The sequence below is a fragment of the Ziziphus jujuba genome, chromosome 10 (genome assembly GCF_031755915.1).
Source record: "Ziziphus jujuba cultivar Dongzao chromosome 10, ASM3175591v1".
NCBI lineage: Eukaryota > Viridiplantae > Streptophyta > Magnoliopsida > Rosales > Rhamnaceae > Ziziphus > Ziziphus jujuba.
The window spans coordinates 27,549,937-27,566,406 of record NC_083388.1 but is presented as its reverse complement, the minus strand read 5'-3'; the positions used below and the strand labels follow the sequence as shown (position 1 = coordinate 27,566,406).

General features: G+C 33.4%; 2 protein-coding genes and 1 non-coding gene across 4 annotated transcripts; all 3 read right to left on the bottom strand.

Moving 5' to 3' along the window:
* Positions 1-3,419: 3,419 nt before the first annotated feature.
* Positions 3,420-5,806, bottom strand: LOC112490763 (F-box/kelch-repeat protein At3g23880). Its single transcript, XM_060812325.1, has one exon. It carries the CDS (start codon positions 5,301-5,303, stop codon positions 4,056-4,058), a length of 1,248 nt encoding a protein of 415 aa, XP_060668308.1. The 5' UTR covers positions 5,304-5,806; the 3' UTR covers positions 3,420-4,055.
* A 5,048-nt stretch (positions 5,807-10,854) lies between these two features.
* Positions 10,855-16,065, bottom strand: LOC107412606 (origin of replication complex subunit 1B-like). Of its 2 annotated transcripts, XM_016020404.4 has the most exons (16): positions 14,977-16,064; positions 14,732-14,867; positions 14,496-14,648; positions 14,263-14,397; positions 14,029-14,180; positions 13,850-13,949; positions 13,616-13,738; positions 13,363-13,524; positions 13,139-13,196; positions 12,814-12,992; positions 12,570-12,684; positions 12,349-12,419; positions 12,167-12,262; positions 11,728-11,804; positions 11,507-11,590; positions 10,855-11,121 (listed from the first exon to the last, which is right to left on the bottom strand). In XM_016020404.4, exons 1-16 carry the CDS (start codon positions 15,918-15,920, stop codon positions 11,058-11,060), a joined length of 2,649 nt encoding a protein of 882 aa, XP_015875890.1. In that variant the 5' UTR covers positions 15,921-16,064; the 3' UTR covers positions 10,855-11,057. The 2 variants fall into 2 exon arrangements, with proteins under 2 accessions (XP_015875890.1, XP_024926245.1); XM_025070477.3 differs by lacking the exons at positions 10,855-11,121; positions 11,507-11,590; positions 11,728-11,804 and adding an exon at positions 11,825-12,073 and having other exon boundaries at positions 14,977-16,065.
* Positions 14,511-14,588, bottom strand: LOC112490798 (small nucleolar RNA snoR28). Its single transcript, XR_003054994.1, has one exon. It is a non-coding gene; the product is annotated as a small nucleolar RNA snoR28 (small nucleolar RNA).
* Positions 16,066-16,470: the final 405 nt, after the last annotated feature.

The following is a 16,470-nucleotide window of genomic DNA, read 5'->3' as shown; positions in this document are numbered from 1 at the left end:
GTTACTGTGGAATTAAATTCGCACTGTAGGAGATCTGGAAAGAGACCGCCAATCTTGGTAGCATTGGCTCTTGTCATGGGATTCAAGGGGAGCCCATGAATTTGGACCCAAAAGGTAGAGAGATGGAAATCAATCGCGTCAAAAGAGGAATCAGGTTTCCATTCGCGTAGGACTACATGTGCTCCGTTGAGAGACCAAGGCCTCTTCCGCCAGATTTTATTTCTGTCCTCCGCAGACTTGAAACAAAACAGAAAAACATTGGGGTGAAGTTGATCCACTCGAACCGGTTCGTCAATGAACCAGACACGCCGGATTATTGATTGGGCAATATTCTTCTTGGCTATTTTTTCCGATAAAATCTTTCCTACCAGGCGTAGCTGAGAGAGGCGTTGAGCATTATCTTCGTCAGCCTCTAAGTCTAGCTGTATGATGGGATGAAGAGCATTATTCTAGATCAGTTCCTCCATCAATAGATTGATTTAGGGAGGTATACGGATATATGGGTAAGCACCACAAGGGTGTAGACTGGTTAAGGGTAGCCAAATCTCATAAAGCGAGAGCTCATTGTACATGTGCTTGAATACAAGACCAGAGAAAATTGATAAGAAAAGCATACTTTTAACATTTTTAGTATATAAAGTACCATCCTCTACGCACTCAGAGGAGCAGTGTATATACATATATATATATATATATACAGTCCGTCTATGATGCGGACGGTCCTCATGCGGACCACAGTAATGGTGACAGTTTTTCATAATATTGGTGACGATTTTCTAAAAAACCGTCATTAATACTATGAAAAACCACACTAATACTGCGGTCCTCATGCGGACCATTCTCACCATAGAATTTCCGTATATATATATATATATAATATGTTTGAGGATGCTGCCATAGTTTTATTATCAAGAGAACTATGGAGGACCAAAACCAAGGCAGTTAGACTAACAAAATAAAAATAATAATTAATTATTCTGAATCAAGTCAAATGCTTTTTGGTATCTATAATCACCCAACCAACAACTACTCAAAGATAACAAAGATAATTAACAACAATATAAATTCTATATATGTTGAATGGTAAAAAAAAATAAAAAGAGAAAAAAAGAAAAGAAAAGAAAATTAAAAGAAAAAAATAGATTAGATAATGAAAGAAATTTATGGAAATATAGTTATCCTATCTAAATTAAATTTTTTTATCTAATCAAATTAAATCTTTTGTATAGAAAGATAAGATATATATGAAATCTATATTTAAAATTTGAATTAAAAAAAATTGAATTGAAATTCAAAACGGTCATGTTTAATTTGGAGTCTCAACCTCAATAAACAGAGGAAGAAGCCAAAAGGAAAAAAGAAAAAAGGTTGGGAAATAGTGGTAAAAGGCTAAAAATTACAGGAGAAAAAGCCAGAAAAATAAAAAAGAAAAACGGAAAAGTGCAGAGGAAAAAAAAAAAAAAAGGAAGAAAAAAAAAAGGTGAATTATTTTATTGCTTCAAGTTGCTGTATTCTCTCTTTCAAAGAAAAAAGAGAAAAAAAAAAAAAAATTTTGCTTTACTCCCCAGAAGCAACATAAATATTGGTAACACTTCTTTATGCACTAAGATTGACTTTTATAAAAAAAAAAAAATGGTCTTTTTCCTTCGACCCGCAACTTTCAAATTTGAGGAAACATTTAAATATATTTTATCCAAAGAAAACAAAAAAAAAAAAAATATGAAGTTTGCTTAATTATGGATTCCTAATTATTTTTACTTACCGCCTTTTCTTAAATAATAAATTAAAAAGACATTAGGCCAAGAAAAAAAATACATCTTTTTTCCCGCGGGTTTCCTCAAAATCCAATTGTAAGAGAATGGTAAAAATCAATTTTATAAAAGGAATTAAAATAACATATATATATATATATATATATACGAGAGAAATGGTTTTGTAGCTGGAAGAACAAAATGTCGAAGGAAAAAAAAGGGACAATAAAATTGGTAAAAATAAAAAAATAAAAAAGCAAGTTTAAGTAAGAAAATAATAAAAATTAAAATTGAAAAGTGTGGCCACTGAATGCGTTAATTGTTATTTTTTTTATTTTTTTAATTCCTTCCACTTTCTTTCTGATGAATGTAAATTAAGGCATAGCAAACACAATGGCTTTTCCATAGAAATTACTTCCTCATATTTCAAATCGTATGAGAATCAAAAGACCTTGTTTGTGTCCCTATAATTATCAGCAACTTGAAAAAATCATTTCAAGTCGGTTAAAAGAAATGATGCATTTGAAAAACACCCAATAGAATTTGCTTCAAGAAAGTTAAGCTCTAAGCCATTTGTTTCTACTACAGTGGATGACAACTGGTTATCCTTCCTTGATTTTGTTCAACACTTTTCTTTTTCATGCATTCAGGTAGCAGCAATTTTGGGAGATGCTCATCGTGCTCCAGAGATTTGCAGACATGCAGCGGAAATTACATGTTGTTGTTGACAGAAACTAAATTCAACGTCCAATAATGTTTCTAACGATGCAAAATTAAATTCAAAAATACTATGCTTTCTGCTTCCCAAATTGAAAAATCGAGAAAAAAACAAAAAAAAAGTTGAGGCTAGGAATGTCATCCTGTTCAAATCCTCTACATTCTATATTAAATTTTACTTTGTAAAATGATGTTACACAGGCGTGCTTTAGATAATATATAGATTCAATATAGGAACAGAATAATTATTCTACAATATTAATTTTCTTTCTATGTTTACTTAATTTTCAAATAACAAAATAGTTATTCTAAAAGAATAAACAATTTTTCATTTGAAAGAATGACTATTTCTTTTTAAAAACTCAGAATTATAATTTTTATATTTTTATTTGATAAACTTTAAGTATATTTTTTAACACATTTGTAATATACTCAAATCTAGATGATTTATCACATTTAAAAATACATATAGAAATATAAAAGTTGATTTTTTATTAATTTTAATCAAATTTAATTTTTAAAAGCTGAGCTTTGAATCTAATTCTTTATTGTTGTCAAATATATAAATACTAATCATTATTCTATTTTTTTATTCTTATGAATAGTTATTCTCATTAAAATAGAGAATAATTATTGTGTAAATCAAACATGGCATGGCCTTAGTTTGTGAACAATTCAGCTGAGAAAGAGAAATTTATGTAGAAAATCCATAGAGTATGAATGCATATAGAAATTGAAAATCTAGCAAAGATCAATCCTGCTTATTTTCAAATACATCATGTTTTGGAAAAAATTAGGGTCTCCTACCAATTTCTTCAGGATCTTGGGATTGATGGCAAAGAGAAAACAATGAAACCATTATCAAAGCACACACAAAACAATTGAAAAATAAAAGAGAAGATAAGGAAGTTTTAACGTGGTTTGGAGATCAACATGAGCTATACTTCCATGGAGTGCACTGGCTCAAAATCCACTATCAATTTTGGAAATTTTACATAGATAGTGAATAACACTCTCTTGTCAACTCTCTCAATCTCTCTCTAAATTTGTCAAACTCAGAATATTAGGCCACAATAAAACCCATTAAACAAGGATAAAATCGACAAAAAACAAAAAACCAGTCTAAACCGCAGCCTTGTGCAGCCTTGTGCACTAGGCACCCCGACGCTCTCCTCTTGGCCAAAAATGGCTATTGCCGCAGCATTGCAGCCCTCCTTGGTCGACGCCGTGATGCTAACTCTTGGATTTGGAGAGCTCTTCATGGTCGTGTTGCAGCATCACTTGTACAGCGCCGCAGCACTGCAGGATCACGACTCCATCTAAGAGGGCCATGGCTCTCTAAAGGTAGAGCCGTGGCCCCATTCTGCTGTCCAACAACTTCATCTTGCTTTCGCTTTTTCTGGTCTTTATATCTTCAACACATCATATATATCCCATTCCCGATGTGGTTTTTATTTTTGGTCGATACACATCTATCTTACAGTAGAAAATCATTTAAATGCTAATATATATATATATATATATATACACGTATAAAGAAAAATAACATAGATTGCCATTCAAAAATTTACATAAATTAAGATGCTGTTAAGTAATAAAACGTCCAAAACCAAATGAACTTTTTTGGGTGGCCTGAAAGCTTTGTTCGTAGTCTAATTTATTGATTGGAACTAAACTTTCTTTGAAGCTAATGACATTTCTTATGAAACCACCCAAATAACCATAAGGTTCGAAAATCTTACATCTTCTGGTAGCAGGCCATAGAGTAGTAGACTCGAACAATTTCAGCTCTCGTGGTCCGGTTGCATGGAGATAGATATCTGAGTTGTTCCATATTCCAAATATTAGTGTTGACCTATTTACTTTACACATGGATCTAAAATTAAATTGCTTCGTCCATGACTCCTGCACTCCATATTCCCCCAACATCCATAATTCATAATTACAAGGTTGACATTCATAATTATCAATATAAGCAACTGCAACGGATTCATTATAAACCATGATAACAGGGATACTATTTATACCAGAAGGAAGAGGTGTTGATATAAAAACATTGTTTTCCATATCGAACGAAAGAATAACTTCTTCACCCTCAAGCAACCACGAGTACATTCCACCAATGCATACATCGCGACCAATTCTACCCGTAGGCGTAAAGCTTCTAACTAGAACACCAGCAGGTAGCAATCTCCAGGAATTTGTTCGAACACTGTAAACTTCAACCGCGTACAGTGGCAAACCATTTTTCCAATGTCTCTTCCATCTCAATTCCTGGATTGCAACCACCTTATAATCATTGTTTTTCGCATCAAATCCAAAGCCAAACATAACAGTATAATACAAAATACTATTCTCCGGATGGCAGCTATACAAGGTAGGTGGTACAACTTTTGCTTCTCTAGTTGCAGGGTTCCATAGAACCACTCTCATCACAAAATAACCCAATAAAATACATAAAATGCCATAACAGCAGCCTAAGGTATAACTTTCCATTGCCAAATCCATATTGACTAGACTTGTACTGGATAACATTACCTGCCTATCAACTTCTTCTAGGGTTTCATGAGAAACTAAGATGATTGTAGGAGGGTATAAAACGTCCACACGATCCTTCATTGCTCCTTGACTAGTACTCCTGTAATCGACAAGGAGATAAGGATCCTTGCGGTTGCTTAATTTGAGGTGTTCATCAATGAAGGAAGGACTTGTAATGAGATAATACCATGATTTGCAAACGCACTTGCATCGAAGAATATCTTTCACCACTAGATTTAACAGGATTTGGATCACCAATTCTTCTGCCAACAACATGAATTTGCAATCACAAGGCATATTGGATCGATCAAAGGCTAGCTAGAGAGAAGAAGTATATATTGGCGTATGTAGAGAGATGGTTGGATGTGGGGGTTTCAGAATTTGTAGCTCCACCAAATGAATGGCATTCTCTTCTCTCGTCATATATATGGTGCCATATGGCATACATGCGTAAACAAGAGAGTGTATATATTTTTGGTTGTTGTGGCTGTTCCGCTTCTCTCTCTTTCGGTTTGGCCTCTACTTAGTCAAACATATATCATCTCGTGAGAAAATTTCAGATATTCGCCGAATAAAACTCAGCACTCCACCTTTGTTTTAAAGCCACCTGGACAAATTTGAATTTAAATATATATTTACTCTATATTATAAAATTTGTCCTTCCTCGAATTAGATACATATGAGTTACTGCATGTATATGATATATATGTATAGACATATGATTACCCAAAAAAAAAAATGATAAACATACATTATACATTTTATAAAAATACAGTCTCTCATCTTAAATTAATGTGTTTTGTTTTCTTAAGTGTGATATAGATGTATGAGGCATGCCGCCAAGCAGTCGAATAATTTGTTTGGCACAACAATAAAGTTGTCCTAGTGCCTAGATATGACACAGGACCAAAACCCCATGGCAGTTAATCTAACATATAAAGATAATTATTCTGATCAGAGCAAAAAATATTTCTTCATCTTTTATTCGTCAATGTGTTTCTTTATATACATATATGTAGCGTTATTATAAAGTATATTTACTTTGTTTAGTGTTCTTGCTTTTACTGGAAATCAAACAGAGTGTCTGAGGTATGCATAGTATTTCGTCTGCTTCTCTAATTTTATTGTTCTTTTGGAGTTTTTGGTTCATTTGACTTATAATTAGTTATTTTAAACCTTTGAATTATGCAATAGGTTAATCGAGTACTCTTTTGTCTACTTGATAACTATGATTCTAGTTGTCTCCTAAAGCCTAGTCAGTCTCCGGCATGATTTTCCATTTGTTTTGAAAAATGCGTAATTTGTTTTGGAACTGCGATTTGTTTTTAGTTGTGTTTTTAAATTACATCGCCATATTTTGAATGTTGTCTAATAGTTTGCAGTTTAATTAAACATATTGCCTGGCTAAACTTCACTCAATTTAGACTAGTTACAGGGTCCATTTTGGAGACAAGGATTGATCAAGCTAGTTGTTTTATAGTCTCCTTTTTTTTTTCTTTTTTCTGTTTTTCTTTTTTTTTTTTTTCCTTAGTATAATATGATAAGCCATTTTATAATATGGCACTATGTGTTATGTGTGATGATAATTTCAAGTACTAATTGTGGTCAACCCTTAATAATATTCATGTTCTGTTGCTCATTATAGGTTTTAATGCGCTGGTTAAGATTTTCAGAAACTTGGAAGAAATTTGATTGCATAAATATGCCTTGCACTGTAAGAAAGATGTCATTAATGATTAAAGTGCAACTTCGGCTTCTGCTGTGTCTTGAACTATAAATCTGCATTTGTTTGCAGGCCTAACCTATTCCTATTTATGTTGAAGAAGTCAAAGGTATACAGATCATTTAATGACGTCAATTACCTGATCTTTTGGCAGGGATGACGTGGTAGAAGATGGATTTTGTGATCGAAGTGGACCTTGGCATGATCAAGTCTACTTGGTTGCATATAAGACAACAACTAATTTTTTGTTCATGCTTTTATGATTAATCAAAGTTCTAACTTTGCTATGTGTTTTTAACTTGTTGACTGGGGATGGGGGATAAATTTGCATCTCTTTCCTTACAAAGCAGAATTCAAGGGAGATTGCCAGACTTCTTGCTTACGTTGTACTGAAACGCAACAGAATAAGCCATGGAAATTTGAGTCCAGTTTTAGAGTTTAATAGCATTACACTCACAGTTTCAACTGCTATCAATTTTGTTCAATGGACTAACTCTAAATTAGGCATTTTCTGTCAATTGTAACCAGCTAGACGCTTACGGCCTACGTGTCATTGCCCATGTGATGCTCCATCGTTCTTACATGGAGTTTGAAGAGACAGCATTATTTGATGGTGACAATATTTGTCTATCTGAGATGTCTTTTAAGTGGTACTTCTGTCATTGCTTCATGCTTGACCCTAAAATTTCCTGTCTAATCCATCACATATATGGTTACACAAATCATAGAACCACTCTCTTATTTTAATTCCACATTAAAAAAAATAAAAAATAAAAAATAAAAAATACACAAAATGCCATTACAGCAAACTAAGATGGAATTTGCTATGGCCAAATCCATATTGGCTAGACTTGTATAGGATAACATGATCTTCCTAACAACTTCTTCTAGGTTTTCATGAGAAACTAAAACGATGCTAGGAGGAAAAAATTGTCCATATAACGACCCTTTCTTGATTGTTGATGAGTACTCCTGTAATCGACGAGAAGATAAGGATCCTTGTTGTTGCATAATTTGGGGTGTTCATCAATGAAGGAAGGACTCGTAATGAGATAATACCATGAATATTTTCACATGCACTTGCATCGAAGAATATCTCTCACCACTAGACTAATCAAGATCTGGATCACCAACTCTTTTGCCAACAACATGAATTTGCAATCACAAAGGCCTATTGGATTAGTCAAAAGCTAGCTAGCTAGCTAAAGAACAAGTAATGGCGTATGTAGAGTGATTGTTGGATGTGAGTTTTGGATTTGGTAGCTCCACGGCATGAATGGCATTCTCGTAATAAGGTGCAATATTGCATGCATATACATGCATGTTAGTGTATATTTTGGGTGCTGTTGTTGTTCCACTTCTCTCTCACTTTTGGGTAGACCTCTTTAGCTTTCGTCATTTAATCAATATATTCCATCTTGTGAGAAAGTTTCAGATACTTCCCGAATAAAACTCTGTTTTAATGTACGCCACGTGGACAAATTTAAATTTACATATTTACTCTATACTATAAAATTTGTCCTTCCACGATTTTTTTTCCTTTTTTTTTTTTTTGTTGGTGTATATATAAGGTGTATGTATATGATATGTATAAAAGTATAAACATATATTTTATATATATTATAAAAGTACAGTCTCCCATCTTAAATTAATGTGCTTTGTTCTTTTTCGTGCGATATATATATATATATATATATATATAAAATATTTTTGAGGATGCTGCCATAATAAAGTTGTTAGAGAACTATGGAGGATCAAAACCGAGGCAGTTTGACTAAAGATAATAATTAATTATTCTTAATCAAGTCAAATGCTTTTTGGTATCTATAATCACCCAACTAATAACTACTCAAAGATAACAAAGATAATTAACAACAATATAAATTCTATATATGTTGAATGGTGAAAAAATAAAAAATAAAAAGAAAAAAAAAAAGAAAAGAAAATTTAAAGAAAAAAATGATTGATAATGAAAGAAATTTATGGAAATATAATTATCCTATCTAAATTAAATTTTTTTATCTAATCAAATTAAATCTTTTGTATGGAAAGATAAGATATATATGAAATTTATATTTAAAAATTGAATTAAAAAAGAAACAAATTGAAATTCAAAACGGTCATGTTTTATTTGGAGTCTCAACCTCAGTAAAGAGAGGAAGAAGCCAAAATGAAAAAACAAAAGTTGGGAAATAGTGGTAAAAGGCTAAAAATTACAGGAGAAAAAGCCAGAAAAAGAAAAAAGCAAAACGGAAAAGTGCAGAGGAAAAAAAAAAAAAGAAAAGAAAAAAAAGGTGAATTATTTTATTGCTTCAAGTTGCTGTATTCTCTCTTTCAAAGGAAAAAAAAAATAAAAAAAAATTGCTTTATTCCCCAGAAGCAACATAAATATTGGCAACACTTCTTTTATGCACTAAGATTGACTTGTCTTTTTCCTTCGACCCGCAACTTTCAAATTTCAGGAAACATTTAAATATATTTTATCCAAAGAAAAAAAAAATGAAGTTTGCTTAATTATGGATTCTTAATTATTTTTACTTACTGCCTTTTCTTAAATAATAATTAAAAAGACATTAGGCCAAGAAGAAAATACATCTTTTTTTCACGCGGGTTCCCTCAAAATCCAATTGTAAGAGAATCGTAAAAATCAATTTTATAAAAGGAATTAAAATAAAAAATAAAATAAAATAAAAAAGCTGCAGAAGAAATAAAAAATGAGAAAAAAAAATTATATATATATATACATATATATATATATATATATGAGAGAAATGGTTTTGTAGCTGGAAGAAGAAAATGGCGAAGGAAAAAAGAGGGGCAATAAAATTGGTAAAAAGAAAAAAGCAAGTTAAGTAAGAAAATAATAAAAATTAAAATTGAAAAGTGTGGCCACTGAATGCGTTAATTATTACTTTTTAATTTTTTAATTCCTTCCACTTTATTCATGCGTCTGATTTTGAGATTAATTGTTTTTATTTTTATTTTTTAATCATCCTTGTATGACGAAGATAATGTTGTGAACATTATTTTGGCTTGTTCGTAAATTCACTCAATAGAGCTTTACATATTCGTACTTTTGTTTGTGTGATTTAGTTATAATTGTTCTCTTTTAATTTTTCATGGTGTTTGTTTATGATAGTAAAACTGGAAAGCTGAAGTTTGCATTTTTTTTTTTCTTCGAAAAATAAATAAATAAATAAAAATTGAGAATGACATTATAAACTTGATAAAGGGAATAGTGTTACCAAGTTAAATATTATATTAAAAAAAATCACGTATTTTCCTGATTAATACAATGAGAGGTGTTGTCATCTTTGCAGAGAGCAAGAAGGAAGAGAAGGATTAGTATGATGTAAAATGGTTTATAGTCGTAGCACCATAGAAATATCCTCTGTAAGGATCAAAACCATAAAATTAAAATAAACAGATAAAAAGGAAAAATGAATTTCCATCAGATGGACAATAAAATGGAGGGATGCGCATCTTGCAAACTCCACGCTGAAACTAATATTTACAACTAATTTGATGGCAACAAAAGAAGTGACTTTCTTTTTGTCATGAATTTGATTATCTAAAAGTAATCGTAATCAGGAAGAGATTTGAATGGTCAGCCTGTGGCTTTTTTTTTTTTTTTTAATTTTTTTTTTGGGTGATCGAAAATGACATCCTACCTAGGGTAATAGAAGAAAAATGGTGAATAGACGAAACACACATAATGACACAAAATGCATAGATTTTGTTTTAGCCAGCATATATCCATAATTGGTGAATAGATATTAAAAATAAATAAATAAATAAATTATAAATTAAAATCCGGTTAATTAAAAGAATGAAATTTGGGAATGCTCGAGTAAATCAGAAAAATGCATATAAATTAATCTTCACGCTAGGCTGATATTCCAAACACATCTGTTCAGCTACAGCTTTGCTATTAATAACAGAGAGCTTTATATATATATATATATATATATATAATTGTTTCTATATTATTAATAAAATAATATTTATATCCTAACCGTAAACTTTTAAAATATGGAGATTTAATGCTTTCCAAAAAAAGAAAAAGAATTGGAGATTGTCGAGGCAATTAAGGCGATGACCCACAAAAGGAAAGGAATTTCTGAATCAACTAAAAAATATTTTTGGGTTTCTATTATCAACTCAACAACAGTACAATTGGATTATATTGTTTAACAATTTTGCCCATAATCAACAATTTAATGGCGAAAATAGGGAAAACAATAATTATATACAATTAAAATAATGAGTACAACAACAAAAATGTTACTGAAATTGGATGTTTAGAAAGAGTCTGTTGGTGTCCTGAATCAAAGATATTTGGCCAACCATGGAAGCTCCTTGCTGTCCTTGAGTGCAAATGCTACATCATCACTGCAAAATAGAAAATTCTGTGTCAGCTGGCAATGCTGAAAACAAAATTCTTCTCAGGTGGTTGTGGATGTTGCATAATTCGGTCCAGGAAATTATAAGTCCAGAAAATTAAGTTGGCAGCTCCAGTGTTGTTTATTATAGCTAAAGCTATAAAGCTTTACAAGTTTCTTTCTTTTGTAAACTTTAAATTACACGATTGTGATTAACAGTTAGGAATTCATACATCAGTTATTTTATACTGCTAACAACTGACTCATGCTTACTGTTTTGTAATATTTTTCATGCATCAAGTATTAACTAATCCAATAATATTAGAGATCTTCAGTAAATCCTTCTAATAACAATATCCCATAAGTTGGCAAAGGCTTGACAAGACAGGACTAACCTTGGAAAGTTGAGCTGCAATTTTTGCAGCCTGTGCCTAGATCCAGGTTCACATAGAATAATTCTGCACTCACCAAGCTTACAACTGCAAAAAAGATGGAATCAAACTTGTATTTCACCTTAAAACAAAATGCATTGTTATCATCTTCAACTAAACAAGATCAGTTTGTTCTCAGCATCTGTTTATGAGAGGCATTTCCACAGATGAGTAAAAGAACTTACCCAACTTTCAAGAGTGTGTCATATCCGGGAAATGTTTCTCCGTTGTTTGTACAGAGACATGAGACCGTTGTTGCCAACTGCAATATAACAAAGGACTTCAATGAAAACACTAATAAATTGGCAGTGCTGGGAGAAGCTGTAACTATCCATAAGAGATCAGGCACCAATGAGGGGAAAGTAGTAATCAGAAAACTGGGAACTTTGGCTACAACTTGGGATGCTTCAGTATTCAAAATTTCCAATTCATGATTGTGTGGAGATTGGAGAGAGAGAGAGAGAGAGAGAGAGAGAGAGAGAGAGAGCCTTTCCAAATATTCCACTGCATGTCAATTAATCAGGAAGTTCCCTAATTTGGATAACAAAATTTTAATTTCAAAGACTAATAAATGTCAGCGGATTAAGAATACCAAATATTTTGACAAGAGATTGAAAAATTCACCTTTTCAAAACTGGTTTCACCCATTCCTGTTCTATAGAGTTCATGAACCATAGCAGTCAAGAAAATTTTACTCAGTCTAGAACAATTTTTCATCACCTGCAAATGAAGGAGAGAGAAAGTCATAACAGGTTATGAATTATATTCCATTATCAAAAGTAAGGTAAAGTTACTATTAGACTCACTTGCATATGAGGTGCCTGGAACATCTCTTGAATTGCTGCATCAACTTCTGCCATACCAACAAGTGTTTTCCCTGGAAGACAGATTGATACATCCAGTAAATTAGCTGAGTCGCAACGCTCTTAACAAAGCATCCATTACATCTTTTTTTTTTTTCTTTTTTTTTTTTTTAAATTCAATTTTTGAAGCAGAAAGTATAGTGAATTATAATTTAATTTGGCACCTTCAGAAATGTCATTGGAAGTTGAAGTTAGTTTCTTTAGACGATAATCTGTAATTTCTGCTGCACGTCTGCAAATCTCTAGGGCACGACGAGCATCTCCTGAAATAGCTGCTACCTGAATGCATGTAAGAGAAAAATGTTGGACAAAATCAAGGAATCTTATAATTTGTCACCCACTTTAGTAGATACAAGAGTAAGAAGGTCAAATTGAATTTCATGCTGAAACAAATCGCATATAACTTACCTTTCTTGAAGCAAATTCTATAGCTTGTTTTTCAAATGCATCAATTCCTTTAAGGCGACTTGAAATGATTTCTTCAAGTTGCTGATAATTATAGGGGCCAAAACAAAGTCTTTGGATTCCCATACGACTTGAAATACGAGGAAGCAACTTCTCTGGAAGATCCATCGTGTTTGCTATGCCTGAATTTACATTCATCAGAAAAGAAAGCATATTAGTCATCAACAGTCTAATCATCTCGCCATTACTTACTCTTTCTTTTCTCATTGAAATTGCATCAATCCCACAACAAGTAGCCAAGAGGAAGCTATCATAGGTAAATGCATACCTATAATGACTAACTTTGAGTGTGGTTTAGTAGGCCAGTCAAGAATGTTGTACAGAACCTGTGGGGGGAAAAAGGTTAGGGTTAGATAAGTTTGTCCTTTTGTGTGGATCTTAAAACAAACAACATATAATTGCCGAAAGAACTTGACAGAATGAAGAATCTGTTTCCAACTGATCTCATCAAAAGACAAACAAATATGAAGAAGGAAAAGACAAAATTACTACCGACTGATTTCTAGTCACAAGAAGATCAAGTTCATCAATGAGAAGAATGCAAGGCCGATTGTCTTCTTCTCGAAATTTGTTCCCTTCAGAAAAACGTTCATTCAGCAATTGCAAAGCCTTTTTCCAACTAACCCTGTGCCCAGTTAATGCTTCATATATTACCTGTCGAAAGACTAATACATGTTAGATCGTTTGTATTAGAATGAAATGGTGCAGTCATAACTATAGAAGACCAAATATGTTCTCATCTTACCCTATAAATAGTCTCAGGTGATGCCAGTTTTAGACCATTAATCTCCACGAAACAGTAGGGTCTTATACTTCCTGCATCAACTTCAGACCTTAGATTCCTCATTACTGAAAGTACAGTCATTGTCTGCAGTTCCACACAGAGAAAAGATTTAATAACTATAGCCAGTACCATGCATCAAAGTAACCAAAAAATATAACAAAGTCATATTCACTAACAAAAGCCAACAAATTCTACCTTCCCAGTTCCAGGAACACCATGAATGTAAAGGCAACGACCCAAACATTGATCATCACAGATGGCACCTTTGATAAAGGTTGTTATCTCCTCTGTTTCTCTATATAAAAGGAAATTTAATCAATAGAAAACAAAAATTTATACATATTAAACATACCTAAATGCTCTAAATCACATACTTATTCCTACAAGGAAGACTCTTTGGCAATGATGCCAACAACAGTGTTGCTTTTGCTCTTTCAAGTTCAGTCTGCTTGTGGCATCTTATGTGCTCTGGAATTTTCTTCATCCCTACCTTTTGAAGCCCAAAGAACCGCCCCTTCCGTGAATTCTGTTCATAATACACAACCCGACTGGTTTAATTTGGCAACCTACAAGCTAAAGCCATATGTGATACAAAATAGCAGCCATACCGCAGCCATCTCATGAGCTGGATGTTGTTTAGCTAACATTTTTTCGATGCTTTCCTTTTCATAGTCCATGTCTTCATCTGTGTCAGAGTCCAAATCCTTGCAGACTTTGTAATCTTCATCACTATCTTCACCATCCTATCAAATGAGAATAAACAGGTAGGTTAAATCAAATGAAAGTTCTATTTAACCAGATGTTGGATCCCAAAATGCTTCAAATTTTCTCAAGTGCATACCTCTTCACCAGCATCAATGTCAGCAAGACGCTTGAAACTGTGCCAATGAATGTCATATTCATATTCACATAAAAATACATCATCCCCTTCATTGCTGGCCTTAGCATATTCTTTGGGGTTCATTACGGAACAATGACGAAGGATGGATTCCATCTACACAATTTGCATCCAAATCACGTAAAATTCACCTATAATATCTGAATTTCATTGGTATTTAGTCCAGTAAAAGCTATCACCTCAATGTCAGCAAAATCATTCGTCCTATAAAGCTCCCTCCGGAGATTATGAGGTTGTCTTCCCGAAACAGTCTCTTCAGGTATTATATACCAACGCACACGAGACCAGTAGCTACCATCTACTTCTTTCCATAAACTGCATACCTCCAAGAAACAAAGTATCTAAATTTATATCAACATTCAATCATTGTTAATATCAAACAGATAAAAGAAATATATTAATAAAGAAGAAGAAGAAGAAAAACCTCTCAATACGAGCAGCCCATAAATCACTAGATAGAAGTTTCTCCCTCATTGTTCTGACCCGTTTTGTCCCTTCTGGTGGCTTCGGAAGCTGGACGCTTTTACCCATTTTCCGAGCCTCACAAAACCCACATATCCAATCTCCTTCTGGGACCTCCTTCAATGGCGGTTTCAAACATTTCAAATGAAACCCACCCAAACAATCATCACACTCGATCATCACAGCCCTCCCAGACTTGAAGCAAAGCATGCAGTCCTCCACTTCTGGGTCTTCATCTTCCGAGCTTGCATCCTCTCTTCTCTTCACGTACACATCGTCCCCAGTCCCAAACTCGCCCCCATCATACACAACCTTCTTGTAATAGATTCGCTTCTTCGGTACCGCCCCCCCATTCTTCTTCTTCTTCTTCTTCTTCTCAAAATCCTCATCTTTTGAAGTCCTAGATCTCGTAATTACGGTTCTTTCTTTGGCCATTTTCCTCTTCTTTATCTCCGGTTGGTCCGGCGACACCGGAGAGAACGAAACTTCAACTTCAGTCCAACCGCTCTCCTCATCTTTTCTAGTCGAATTCGAGCCCTTTCTAGTAGATCTAGGGGTTTTTGGAAGTTCACAAATTTTTCCAACTTTCGGTGTCTTCTCCGCCGAATCATTTCGGGTTTCTTCAGCGTAATTGATGGATCTCCGAGGCGATTTCCTATTCGATGCTTTTCGAGTCCTTCCCGGAGTTTCCCTCACTGAATCGTCAACGGGCTTCTCGATTGGATCAGTGGGCTTCCGGGGAGTGCCGGCGTTGAATGCTAGAGAGACTCGGCGGGTCGATCGGCGAGGAGATGTGGTTGGAGGGGTTGATGGGGTGAGAGAGGGAGAAAGCTTGGGATTGAAATGGAGAGGTGGTTGATTGGATCTTCTTGTGGGATGTACGGCTCTCTGTGGGGTCTCCGCCATTGATGTACCGGATCGGTGCAGCGGAGTTGCTGCTATCCTATCCTAGGGTTAGAGTTTCAAGAGAGAGAAAGTGTGTTAGAGAGAGAGTGAGAGGGTTTAAGAGTGCGAGAGAGAGAGATAGAGAGAACTGGCGGGAAACATTCCCTCTCATTTTAAGTGTGCTAGCCGTTAGCGTTGTTTTCTTTACTATTATTCTTATATTATTATTATTTTTTATTTGACGGTCCAAATTGGCAGAAAAATATTCGTAGTCAGAACAAAATTTAATTTCTACAATATCTTAAGTACCTTTTTTCTTTAAAAGAAAAACGTACCGTTTTATTTATTTATTATTTTTTTCCCCCAAAAGGGCAACAAATATTCCATTATTCTCTTTAATTTGATCCGTCCTTTCCAAAACTATTATATTCCATTATTTATTTGATCTTTCCTTCATTTAACACTCCATCTCATTATGTCATTTTCTTTCTCATAATCTTGTAAATAAAAATGTTACATTTATAATAACAATAACGGATGATATATTAAAGAATTATATACATAAAAATAA

What these genes read in the sequence shown, in the direction of transcription:
- LOC107412606 (XM_016020404.4), bottom strand. Translation starts at nt 15,920, where the DNA reads ATGGCGGAGACCCCACAGAGAGCCGTACATCCCACAAGAAGATCCAAT. An exon ending in ACATTGATGCTGGTGAAGAG is followed by an intron (nt 14,398 to 14,495) that starts GTATGCACTTGA and finishes CTCATTTGATAG; the next exon opens with GATGGTGAAGATAGTGATGA. An exon ending in TAGAATTTGCTTCAAGAAAG is followed by an intron (nt 12,685 to 12,813) that starts GTAAGTTATATG and finishes ACATGCATTCAG; the next exon opens with GTAGCAGCTATTTCAGGAGA.
- LOC112490763 (XM_060812325.1), bottom strand. Translation starts at nt 5,303, where the DNA reads ATGCCTTGTGATTGCAAATTCATGTTGTTGGCAGAAGAATTGGTGATC.